At 35.9% G+C, this 12,347-nt stretch overlaps 1 protein-coding gene across 1 annotated transcript in view; it reads left to right on the top strand.

The window, feature by feature from the left end:
* Positions 1-12,347, top strand: part of LOC306888078 (spectrin beta chain, non-erythrocytic 4-like) — a gene marked incomplete at its 5' end in the record, with an annotated part of 69,495 nt that overhangs the window by 33,524 nt on the left and 23,624 nt on the right. Inside the window, one exon of the mRNA XM_079446207.1 lies at positions 1,345-1,491. Within this exon, the coding sequence (XP_079302333.1) occupies positions 1,345-1,491 (147 nt within the window). The remainder of the gene's footprint in view (positions 1-1,344; positions 1,492-12,347) is intronic.

The raw sequence follows: 12,347 nt of genomic DNA on the forward strand, positions 1-12,347 counted from the left end.
CCCCTCTCTCTTTCTCTCTCAATATGGTTTTCTCCCCCTCCCTCCTCGTCTCTCTCCCTCGCATTCCGTCTATCTGTCTCTCTGCATGCTTTTCTCTCATCGTGGATGCTGCAGCGGGAGAAACTGGGTCTTTCAGCTCAGGCACCGCAGTATTGAGTTAAGCTTATATTACAAAACAGGAGGAAGAGAGGAAAAGAGGCGGCACGGACTGAAAGAAGACCATATGGATTTGTTTGAGATGCAAGACACTGCATAAACGGGGTGAGGAGTGTGTCTGGATTGCTCTGAGGAGGAGAGGGAAACACGATCCCCACATCCTCCCTCTTGACACTCTCCAACGCCCACTCTCTCTCTCTCTCTCTCTCTCTGTCTGTCCGTGGCTAGTGTTTGTACATCAATAATCACCGCTACTGGGCTCATTTCTCTCCTCGCTGTAACTCAGTCAGGCCTCCACTCGGGCTCCAGGCAGCTAATATCCTGTACCTTTCTGGGGATTTTCTTTGTTTTCTACTAAGATGCACAGCGCTTCTTGTGTGCACTGGATTTTATAGTCATTTAAGGATTTAGTTCGGTCCAAAAATAGTGCTCGCTGAGTTCTCCGCACATGTCTTGAATTATTCTTCCAGCGCTGTGTTTGGACTGTACTTGTGTGTGTGTTCTGGCCAGCGTTGGGTTTAGCTGCTCACCTGGGCTGCAGGTGAACATGTGGATTTGGGAACTTGACTGACAGAGTCAAACTGACACAGAGTTTGTGTAGTTTTCTATATGCATTCTCTAGTGTATCACAAATGTTACTGTTAATTGTTGATCTATTGTAAGAAAAATCTTTAAAAAATATAGGTTAAAATGCATATATGAAGTTCTTCGAAATGCAATGTTCATTTGATTTTATGTGGAATTTCAAGCAAAAGTTAATTTTTTTATGAAACTAATTTTATAAAATTAAATTTATTGAATCTAAATACATTGTGGTGAAATTAACAAGTAATAATTTTTCCTAAGCCTAATTTTGAAACATTTGTTTCTTTGCTTTTTACAACTATTATGCATTTTAAATTCTTCTTAATTCTGATTTTTTTTTTTCTGTTTTATGATATTCTTGATACATTAAAAAATGGCATATGCATGTTGGTATGCCACACAGACCCTGATACTAATATAATGATAATGAAATATTATTAAAATTAAATGTAAAACATTTATCATGTGTATTCAAGTTATGTCTGCTTATATTTTAAAAAAAAATAAAAGAATAGGTGTGAAAATCATATCATAGACAACAGGATCACATGATTTTTATTTTGAGTGTGATTCCTAACGTGTGTGTTGATGTGTGTTTCACAGATTGGAGATTGGGTGGCAGAAAAGATGCTAATGGCTCGCGACACCTCCCGCGATGAGACTCAGAAGCTTCATAAGAAGTGGCTGAAACACCAGACCTTCATGGCAGAACTCTCTCAGAACAAGGAGTGGCTGGACAAGATGGAGAAAGTAAGTTCTCAGGGTTGTGCTGTGCTCACTATCTTTGCTAATAGTAGTTAATACTGTTAATATAAAAGCGTTTTCTCTGTCAGATAATTAAGTGTGTGCCAATGCTCGGTGCCATTCTTCACTTGGTTTGAAAGATGCTGTTAGGCACCTTGAAATGAAAGCACAACTCAGCTGAAAGTCTTTCTCTGTTGACTCATATTCCATTATAGTCAACGACTCGTGTGAAACAGAGCCAGTAATCAAAGATGGCATAGCATTTAACAAGGGCAAATCCGCTTAGTGTATCATTCACATATAGTGGTGCACACACACTTTCTATATTGTTTCGCTAGTAATTATTGTTAGTCATATTTATGGGGGTTGTATGGATTATACACATTATCTTCTGATGCCACTAAATATCCCAATACTCTCTCCTGCATTGTGTGCTACAGACATGAATTGTACCTCAGAATTGACCTCTATTCTATTCTATTCTATTCTATTCTATTATAGCTACTGTAACTGAAAGTGTTTCTAAATTTTGGATAGATGTAAAAAGCCCTGGTGCTTGTAGCGCACTGATGTCCGATTGAAAGACTGATGTTGTTTAATCTGCCAGTTACACTGTTTTATTGACATTGCTGTTGGATTGAATGGACTGTCTTCAGCTGCCAAGGCCCTCAGCCTCATCGTCTAGAATGATCATAGGCATCTCGCAAAAGCCATTAATCATTTTATTCTGTGGTCAGCTGCAATAACAGAGGATGAGAGATGTTGTTGTTGAATACTGTTGTTGTGTATGGTTTGACAAGGTTGTGTGTTTGATGTATTCTGGATATGCCAAGATTTTCTACACTAATGAATGTAAACTGGAACAAACTAGACGTCTTTACTCATATTAGTTCGAATATGTGTATGATTATGACAGGACAGATAATATGGATGTGTGACAGGGTCGGTGAATAAAAAAAGTCATTTTAAAATGTTATATATATGTACAGTATATGTATATTTTCTTGGTTAAATCAGAATTTATTCATTGAAATACAGAGTTTGAACTGATCTACAGAAAGGATTTGAATTTATTAAAGATTAGTTCACCCAAAAATGAAAGTTTGCTATCCAAGGTGTAGATGAGTTTGTTTCTTTGTGGAAACAGATTTGGAGATATTCAGCATTGCATCGCTTGCTCACCAATGGATCCTCTGCAGTGAATGGGTGCCGTCAGTCCAATCAGTTGATATAAACATCACAATAATCCACACCACTCCAGTCCATCAGTTAACATCTCGTGAAGTGAAAATCTGCGTGTTTAAGAAACAAATCCATCAAGACGTTTTAACTTTTAACTGTCGCTTTTGACCACAATACGAGTCCATAATCCATAATAACGCTTTTTCCAGTGACAAGGCCACCCCCTCTTGTCCTCTCACATCAAAATCCACCAACATATTTGTTTAGAGCTGTTTTGGACTGTTTTCACTTGTAAATGGTGCTTGATCTGTTCATATTTCCCTCCTGATTCATACAAAACGACCTCTTATTGTAGTTGAAAGCAATGTTTTGAAATAATTGATAGATTTGTTTCTTACAAACACACAGCTTTTCAGTTCACAAGCCACTAATTCGTGGACTGGAGTGGTGTGGATTATTGTGATGTTTTTATCAGCTGTTTCTCCAAATCTGTTACGACGAAGAAACAAACTCATCTACATCTCGGATGGCCTGAGGGTTAGTAAACCTAAATGTTAAGTCACTATTAATATCTGGCCTACCGAGACAACTCCAAAGCGAATGACACAAAATAATCACGAAAGTTGCTTATACTTGCTAATTACCAGCATAATCATGAAGAATATAATGTAAATGCTTGATAGTGTGTGATAGCATGTTAGGACTGTGTGTGTGTGTGTGTGTGTGTGTGTGTGTGTGTGTGTGTGTGCAGATTTCTCTTGACCTAGTATTTCTCGTAGACAGCTGATTGCTGGGGCCCATTTCATTTCTCTGTCATATAACCTTAAGCTAGCTACCAGGAATAGAAATATGCTGAACTGTTCTGGCTACATATTTATAAGAGCGCCCTGGATTCACGCGCTCTTATTTTCTGCTGAATTTGCCCAGTTTGGACAGCTTTGCCTTGCTGTCCCTGCTACATAAATGCTTTACACATTCACCGTGGTCACAGGTGTATTCACAAGGGTCAAATCAATCTTTTGTTTGGACAGTTTTTTCTTTTTCTTTTTATAACCCCAAAGTTACTTGGTCCTATACTGTTCAGCAAACCAGAAGTGTTAATTTGTCAAACTTTGTATTTGCTCTGGTCATATCCAGTGTCTTAGTTTAATAATTCTGCGCTGATCTTTAGCCAAAAAGATGAGCAATTCACCAACATGCATCATATATAATTGGATAAATTAGCCTTGATCTAAAATAAATTTTAGCTGCCATGCATAAAATTAGAGATGCACCGATTGCCATTTCCTTGGCCGATTCCGATTTTTTTGGAAGTGTGACCTGCCGATACCGATTTTTGCCGATTCCGATTTTCATTCTAAGAACTATAATTGACAGCATATACAAACAAAAATCTATGCAAATTTCAATTTACATAAAATAAATTATTAAACATTACAATTCCCCCAATCTGGACTAAGTTACAGATTTTCTCTCACTTAAACAACTCTCAAAATAAAGTGCTCTGTGACTGGAAAGAGGAAGAAATAGCTTAAACTTAAACTTAAACTTAAAATGAGTTGCTGTATGTAACAAAACAGATGCCATTTCCCACTATGATTATGTCATTTTTCCCCCTAACCTTATTAAATGTCATCTTTCACATCAAGTTCTTACTTTGTTTCAATTAATTCAGTTAGCATAATAAGAAACTGTAGAGTTGTTACTATTCAAACGAAATTAGTATTAACAAAGTTTATCTTTCCACTGCTGAGGAAACAGAAGCTGCATCTGAAGTGGCATTAGATGCATTTACACAGACAGTTTGATGAAGCTGAGCTGCCATAAATGCATTTACACTGCAAAATTTCAAATGCATAAATAATTGTATGTTCAATGTTTATTTTTTTTAAACACATACAAATAAAAGTTGAAAAAATGCAATGATACTTTTACATATGAGTAAACCACCAGTAGGTGGCAGCAAATGTCTGTTTTAACGAGTGAGTCATTTATTCATTCATTCAACCGATTCATTCAAACGGCTGATTTATTCAGAAACTAGGCAAGTGACTGTCCTTAACAATGGGCCACTGAATCATTGACTCACTCAATTCGTTCAAAAAAATTCTGCTGTGGCTTTGATCGGAGCTATTTTCGTCAGCGAAATTGTGCAAAAACAGTCAATATTTTGTCTAAAATCAAAGTCACGTAATTTGAACTTCTTGTTTATTTAAATACTATTGTATAAAAATATCAGTGTCACGTTGCAATCGTGTTGATATTGATATTCGGGGGAAACATCATGGCCTTATAATGTTGCATATCTAAATCATGTATTGAAAATATATTTTTTTCTTCTAATGCAGTATGCATCTATAAATTTCTGTGAGTTACTTTGTGTGTGCTGTCTCTCTCACACTCACTCAGGCTGTGCAAGCCTCATCTGGCACGGCATAAATACATTATCAGTTGCCTTTTACACTTAACGCAATTACAATTAGAATCATTCTCACGCGAAACGACGTGTTTACACGCGACTGTGAGTGTGCGCGTGGCTGTGACGTCAAGGATCGGCTCGGAATCGGCAAGACATGAGACTGGCCGGCACCGGCACCGATCCGGGCTGGTCATGCGAAAAATCGGCCGATTAGAGACATGGAAACACAGGGCTTAAATACAGAGGAGTAAAAGGATAATAAATGACACACGGCTGGGAACTAATGAACTCATAACCTAGACGGGGACAGGAACAGGAACTAATGGGGACACAGGTCTGACAGCTATAAAATACAGTTTGTCAGGAATTTAAGCATTTTTGGCCATTTTTAAGGGTTACATTTATTGAGTGTTAAAATTATCACTGCTTTCTCTAATATCATATAGTATAATGAAAATGAAACATATATTGTGCTATGGTCTGTCCTCATGAATTTGGTTTGACATTAATAGTCAGTCAAGTTGATGTCTTTGAATTGGGATACTTAGAGAAGTCACTTTGGTTGAGTTTCCATTATCTACAATTCATTTCATATTCATACTGTATTCAGTTATTTTTATTTTATTTTAGTTTGAGCTGATGGTATTGAGTGAACATAACTAGATATAACTGCCACTGGGCCGTCAGCAGTTCATACAAAAACAAATTAATCTGATTATACAAATTAATTTGAATTAGCCACCAATTCGCCAAAACACAATAACATTGTTGTGGAATAACACAGGTATGCAGCAGTATATTCATTATATGCTCATATAGTAAGAGCTTCTGTTCATTCATCTGTATTTTCCAGTAAAAAGCATTATGCAGCACCTCACCCTTGCAGTGGACACATGCGTTATAATTACAACATGCTGTTTTGACTAGTTCTGCTCCAATGTCACTAACCAAGCAGCTGTCAGATGGAGCAGTCATGCCAAATCAAGTGAAGGGAAGGGGAGGGGAGGGGAGTATGTATCTGTTGCTAGGTAACCATTTCCTCAAACCCCAACCCCAGATCTCCCATGTGTGAAGGTCATTTGTTTTGCCTCTTCTTCACACATCCATGTATGTAGCTCACAGGAAGTGATGAGATGTACTTCCAAGTCAGTATGAACCAGAATAATGTAATGCATTATTTGATTTAGGTGCCGTAATGGCATATAAATGCCAGAAAACAAAGCTAACACTTTTTTTTTTTTTTATGCATTTCTATGCATTATATATATATATATATATATATATATATATATATATATATATATATATACAGTATAATGTAACAGTGAGATTAATGAATGCTTTAGAAGTATTGTTTATAGTTAGTTCATCTTATCTAATGTAATGGAACCTTATTTTAAAGTGTGACCCAGAAAACATAACAAAATCGTTCTTTAAAAGCAAAGTAAATGTATAAAATAATATTGCAATAGTGATGATAATAATAATAATTGGGGCATTTTTCTTTACCTAAACACATAAAATGGCATGTTTATCACAGAAGATAATTAAACGGTCTCATTATGTAATTGGGATTTATCTAGCAAGCAAGTTCAATTAACACCACACAATTACCTGGACCTCTTTGTTTTAAAGCCTGTGGGAAGATTTGTGAATGAGATCTGTATCTCTCTTTACACGCTTCCCCTCCATGCTTTCTTTGTTGTCTCTTGTTTTCTTGTCTCTTATATTGAGCATATACTGTATATATGTTTTTTTGCTGTTGTCAAAATTGTTGTTGTTTTTTAACATTAGAATGTGTCCTGTTTAATTTGTACTTTTTCTGATCAAATAATGACTTTCATACATTTTTACCATGATTTACAGGAAAAAAAGGAATTCAGGCTAACAATGGTTTGTGTATGTATATATATATATATAAAAAAAATCCTGTAAGCCATATTTATAACTATAATCATTACATATTAATAGACTTTGTTTAAGGATCAGTGCAGCCCCAGAAACTAATTAATTGTCATTTTAAATCTTACCGCTAGGTTTCACCCATTTGTCATCAAGAAGTTTATAATAATTTAAAATATAATAAAATTTAGTATGATCACTTATTCTCAATACAAATATGTTACACTGAATGACAATGGAGCATTATTCCACCCATATTTTGCCATTTTATTTTCAAAAAAATTAAAGTAGACACTATTGCATTTAGTATGATTTCTGTAAATATAAAATAACTTATGTAAATTTAATTTGATGCGGTCACCAGAATGGGACGTCTCGTCTTTGACCCATATATTTCCAAAAATGACCTTTTCTGTTTGACCTTTTCAGGGTAACTATGCATAAGTTACTGTTACTATAGTAAGTGCATGTATTGTGTAACTACATCACCTTAAAATAAAGTGCAATCCAAATTTTTCTTGGCCCCTCATACATTTTTAATCCATCTTCAATTAATCCTTCTCCATTTCTTACAATTGGCCTTAAATTATCGTTTTCATCCTTAAAGGACTTTTTGATACTAGCATAATATCTCCTGCATGTTTCCTGGAGGGTATTTATTATGTTTTGCGCCTTTGGGAATCGTGCTAACAGCTGGGCCTGGGGAAACTAATTCCCAGAGCAATATGATACCTCACCAGTTCAATATTGTGTGTCATTGGTTCCTTGCGTGTTCACATGCATGTTAATTAGCGACGTTTCAATAATCTGATTTTAGTTTGCCGCCATCTTGAAAGGACATGCAAAATCACAGAGACAATATTGCTTTGATGAAACTTCAAGAGTCCTGCATTGTGACTCATTACACACTCAGACACAGATTATCCATCTTATTCCTCCCATCAACCACCTCTCCCACACCCAGTTTTCTTTTGTCATCGCCACAGCACGGCGACGCTGAAGTCAACGATGTGACTGTGAGTGCACGCGGTACATGTTGGGAGCTCAGGCCAGATTCCTGAGGAGGCAAAGAGAATGAGAGGCTGTCATCGAGAGAGAGAGATGTTACATAAAGCCTCTCGCAGAACCATGTTTAGCCCAGTTCTGCTGCGTGAAGCCGCTCTGCTGCACACCAAAACCACTATAGTCCTCAAGCTCACAAAATAAAGCTTCCAAAGCAGGGTTTTCACAGCGATGTCATATGGAAGAACCATTTATCTTAATGTGAAAAACATTTAAAGAACCTTTTTGTACTATAAAGAAGCTTTTGATCAGTGGTTGCTAAAGGTTTTTCATTGAAGGCAGGCAAGGCAAGTTTATTTATATAGCACATTTCATACACAGCGATAATTCAAAGTGCTTTACACAAAAGGAAGTGAAATAGTCATTAAAAAAAATAATCACAACAATAAAAACAAAACATTTTAAAATAATAAAAATGTATTTAAAATGAATTTAAAACAGTTAAGAGTAGAAAATGATTATACATAAAATACAGTGCAATCAGTTCGGACGTAGCACAGTGCTCATTCAACAAATGCACAGCTAAACAGATGAGTTTTGAGTCTGGATTTAAATGTGGCTTATGTTTTAGCACATCTGATCTCTTCTGGAATCTGGTTCCAACTGTGAGCGGCGTAAGAGCTAAAAGCGGTAAACCACAGATGCCAGTATGAACCTTTATTTTTAAGAGTGCAGGTGCAGCGCTGCTTTCCCAAAACCATTAGTACTAGATACAGGTACTGATATTGGTTTTAACTTTGGTAAGTAGTTTCATTAAAGTAGTTTTTTTCTTAAAATAAATAAATCGGCAATGAAATCAATCAATCAATCCAATTCACTGTAATTTGAAAAAAGAAAAAAAAAAAAAAAAAAAAAAAAAAATATATAAATATATATATATATATATATATATTTTTTTTTTTTTTTTTTTTTAGGTATTCATTTTTCATGCTAGTATATGCTGTACCGGCATTAAACATAATTTTAAAAATATATATTTCTAAAACATTTTTTAGGTATTACTGTATTAAAGTAATGAGAACCCTTTAGGAGTAATATAAATTAATGGTGATCAAGTAAAATATTTGGATGCTTTTCAATAATGAGAATTAAGAATTCTCATGAAATTAAAGTCAAAATGTGTTTTTTTAAGGGTTTTTTTTTAGATTGAGATTTAATAAATAAGCTCTGAATAAATAAGCTTTCCATTGATGTATGGTTTGTTAGGATAGGACAATATTTGGCCGATATTTGAAAATCTGGAATCTGAGGGTGCAAAAAAATCTAAATATTGAGAAAATCACTTTTAAAGTTATCCAAATGAAGTTTTTAGCAATGCATATTACTAATGAAAAATTAAGTTTTGATATATTTACAGTAGGAAATTTCCAAAATATCTTCATGGAACATGATCTTTACTTAATATCCTAATAATTTTTGGCATAAAAGAAAAATAATTCTGACTCATACAATGTATTTTTGGCTATTGCTACAAATATACCCCCAGCGACTTAAGACTGGTTTTGTGGTCCAGGGTCACAACAAATGCTATCTAATTTTATGGATTCTGTCTATTTTTTTCTATGGATTTTGGGGTGAAATGTGACTGGGCATGTGATTCACCCATACAGCATATGTCTTTGGGTACATTTAAACAACAATGATGTACTAAAAACAGTATTGTTTTTTAAAAATGGGCTCTTTGAAAACCCGTTTGTGTTTTCAGGCTCCTAAAACAGTGTTGTCATGTAAACGAACGGCCAAGATGCATGAAAAGTTTTTCATTTTTAGTTGAAAATGGTGTCATGTAACGCCCCCTTTCTCAGCCTCTGTGGTCTTATCTCATCTTCGGGCATATTCAGAGCAATAAATATCCATTTATAATACACAGCTAACCTTTAGAGATCACTTGTCCTATTTCCCAGCTTTCTTCTCACATCAAAAAAAAAAAAGACTTGGCAGCAGCTGTTGCAATGTGACATGCACGACTGGGACAGACTCCCATCAGATTGCACATATGCAACATCACAGAGAGACGCTGATAATGTGGAAACTGACGTTACATGCCTCCATGCAGTATTCAAATCACATATGTGTTTGGCTCCGACTCCGGTTTCATGTTGACAAGTAGTAATAAAATAAATAATTAGTTTTAATGCAGTATTAATAATTTATTTTCATGATGTATGTCAGTGTGGGCTAAATCCAACGCTATCTCACGGCAATTCGTACGTATTTTACGAGGTGGCTAATTCGTACGAATTCATACGACCTCATTCGTACGATTCAGTACGATTTGTCTAAACCCCAGTGACGGGTAGGTTTAGGGGCGGGGTTAGGTGTAGGTCATTCGTACAAATTCATACGAATTGGCAACTCGTAAAATACGTACGCTTAAGCAAAAATCGTATGAATTTGTACGAGTGAGGTCGTACGAATTCGTACGAATTAGCCACCTCGTAAAATATGTACGAATTTCCGTGAGATCGGGCTGGCTAAATCATGTGTTTGGTTATTATAGTCATCATTCTGGGTTAACCTCACATTTACATATTTAAAAAGCATGAATATTTAATTAAATGAGCATAATTTAGTTTAGCGCTACAACTCGAGCAGGACTAAATGTGAAAATAAATGTGAAACATTGCTTATTCCAGTGTTTAAACTGTATTAACCCAGAGTTTAAAAAGGTCAAAGGGTTAATTTTTAAATATATTATGTAATTATGCTTTAATTGGATAACATATGCTGTGCATGCACTGCAAAAAAAATATTATGTTAAATTCAATGTACTAGCTGTTTCTTTGTAATTATTTGAAATTTACAAAGAATTATTTTCCACTTCATAGTTACATGCATCTAGAATTGTTTTTTTCACATACTTTAGATAACCTGTGATGTCACTGATTGGCTGTCGGAGTGTGTGTGTGTGAGAGAGAGAGAGAGAGAGAGAGAGAGAGAGTGTGTGGGAAGCAGCCGGTCTGACTCCTGTAGCTCATGGGCATCATTTCCATGGTCACTGCTGTATCACTGTACCAACCCCCTTCCCTTCAGCCAGTCCTGACAGAGAGGATAAATTATAATGGTTGGCTGTGTTGGGGGAGGGACGCTGCATACGTGTGTATGTGCATGTGTGTTTTAGGACCCCGTGTTCTGTGTAGAGATCAGGTGGGGGGAGGGGCTGTGTGTGTGTGTGTGTGTGTGAGGCGCTCGTGCCAGCTTCTGTAGACCTGTCTGGAATACATTCAAATACAACATGTTTGCCAAAAACATCTTTTGCACAAGAGTATTTGGTGAACGAACAATGAAACAAAACAGAAACAATTAAATATAAATAGGTTTTTACATTTTGAGCACTACCCTTGTGAAAAAAAGTATACTTTAGCACATTTAGAGTACTTATTACTGAAATAATATACTGTTAAAATATATACAGTAGCTACTTAAAGGGTCACCCAAAAATAAAATTTATGTCATTAATTACTCACCCTCATGTCGTTCCAAACCCATAAGACCTTCGTTCATCTTTGGAACACAAATTAAGATATTTTTGATGAATTCTGACAGCTTTCTGACCCTCCATAGACAGCAATTCAACTGAAATGTTTGAAGCATGTGTGTGCATTCCTCTGCTCATTAACAAGCCCTGCAGCTGATGATGCACGCTGGATAAGAATTGTTGAATAAAGTCATTATTTTAGTTTGTGTTCTTTGCACACAAAAAGTATTCTCACAGCTTTGTAAAATTACAGTTGAACCACTGTTGTCACATGGACTATTTTAACAAAATCCTTACTACATTCCTGGTCTGGCAACATTTCTGTTGTATTGCTGTCAGGGTCAGAAATCTCTCGGATTTCATCAAAAATATCTTAATTTGGTTTCTGAATTTGAACGAAGGTATTATGGGTTTGGAACGACATGAGGGTGAGGGTCAATTTAAAGCTGCAGTCCGTATCTTTTTTGGGTTAAAAATTATCCGAAATCAATATTTGAGGAAATACATAACCAGCCAGTGTGCAAAACTATTGCCTTATTTTAGCTCGATTCACAATGGTTAGCTTATAATAATGTTTTCTAATTTTAGTGGTACGGGTAGGGTTTCACAGGAAATTTGAGCATGGCATTGCGTCATTACGTCACGTCTGTAAACATAACCCCCTTTCAAACTGCACGTTGGTCCTGGAAAATTGCCGGAGTGCCCTCTGTGTGAACGCAAACACGTCCCGGGATTAATTCCGGGATCGATCCCAGGTTGGGGACCTAGTTACATTGCTGAGTTCAGTCGAGCTCTGTGTGAACAAAAGTCAGAACCAAT

This window comes from Barbus barbus, assembly GCF_936440315.1.
Source record: "Barbus barbus genome assembly, chromosome: 22".
NCBI classification, from domain to species: Eukaryota; Metazoa; Chordata; class Actinopteri; order Cypriniformes; family Cyprinidae; genus Barbus; species Barbus barbus.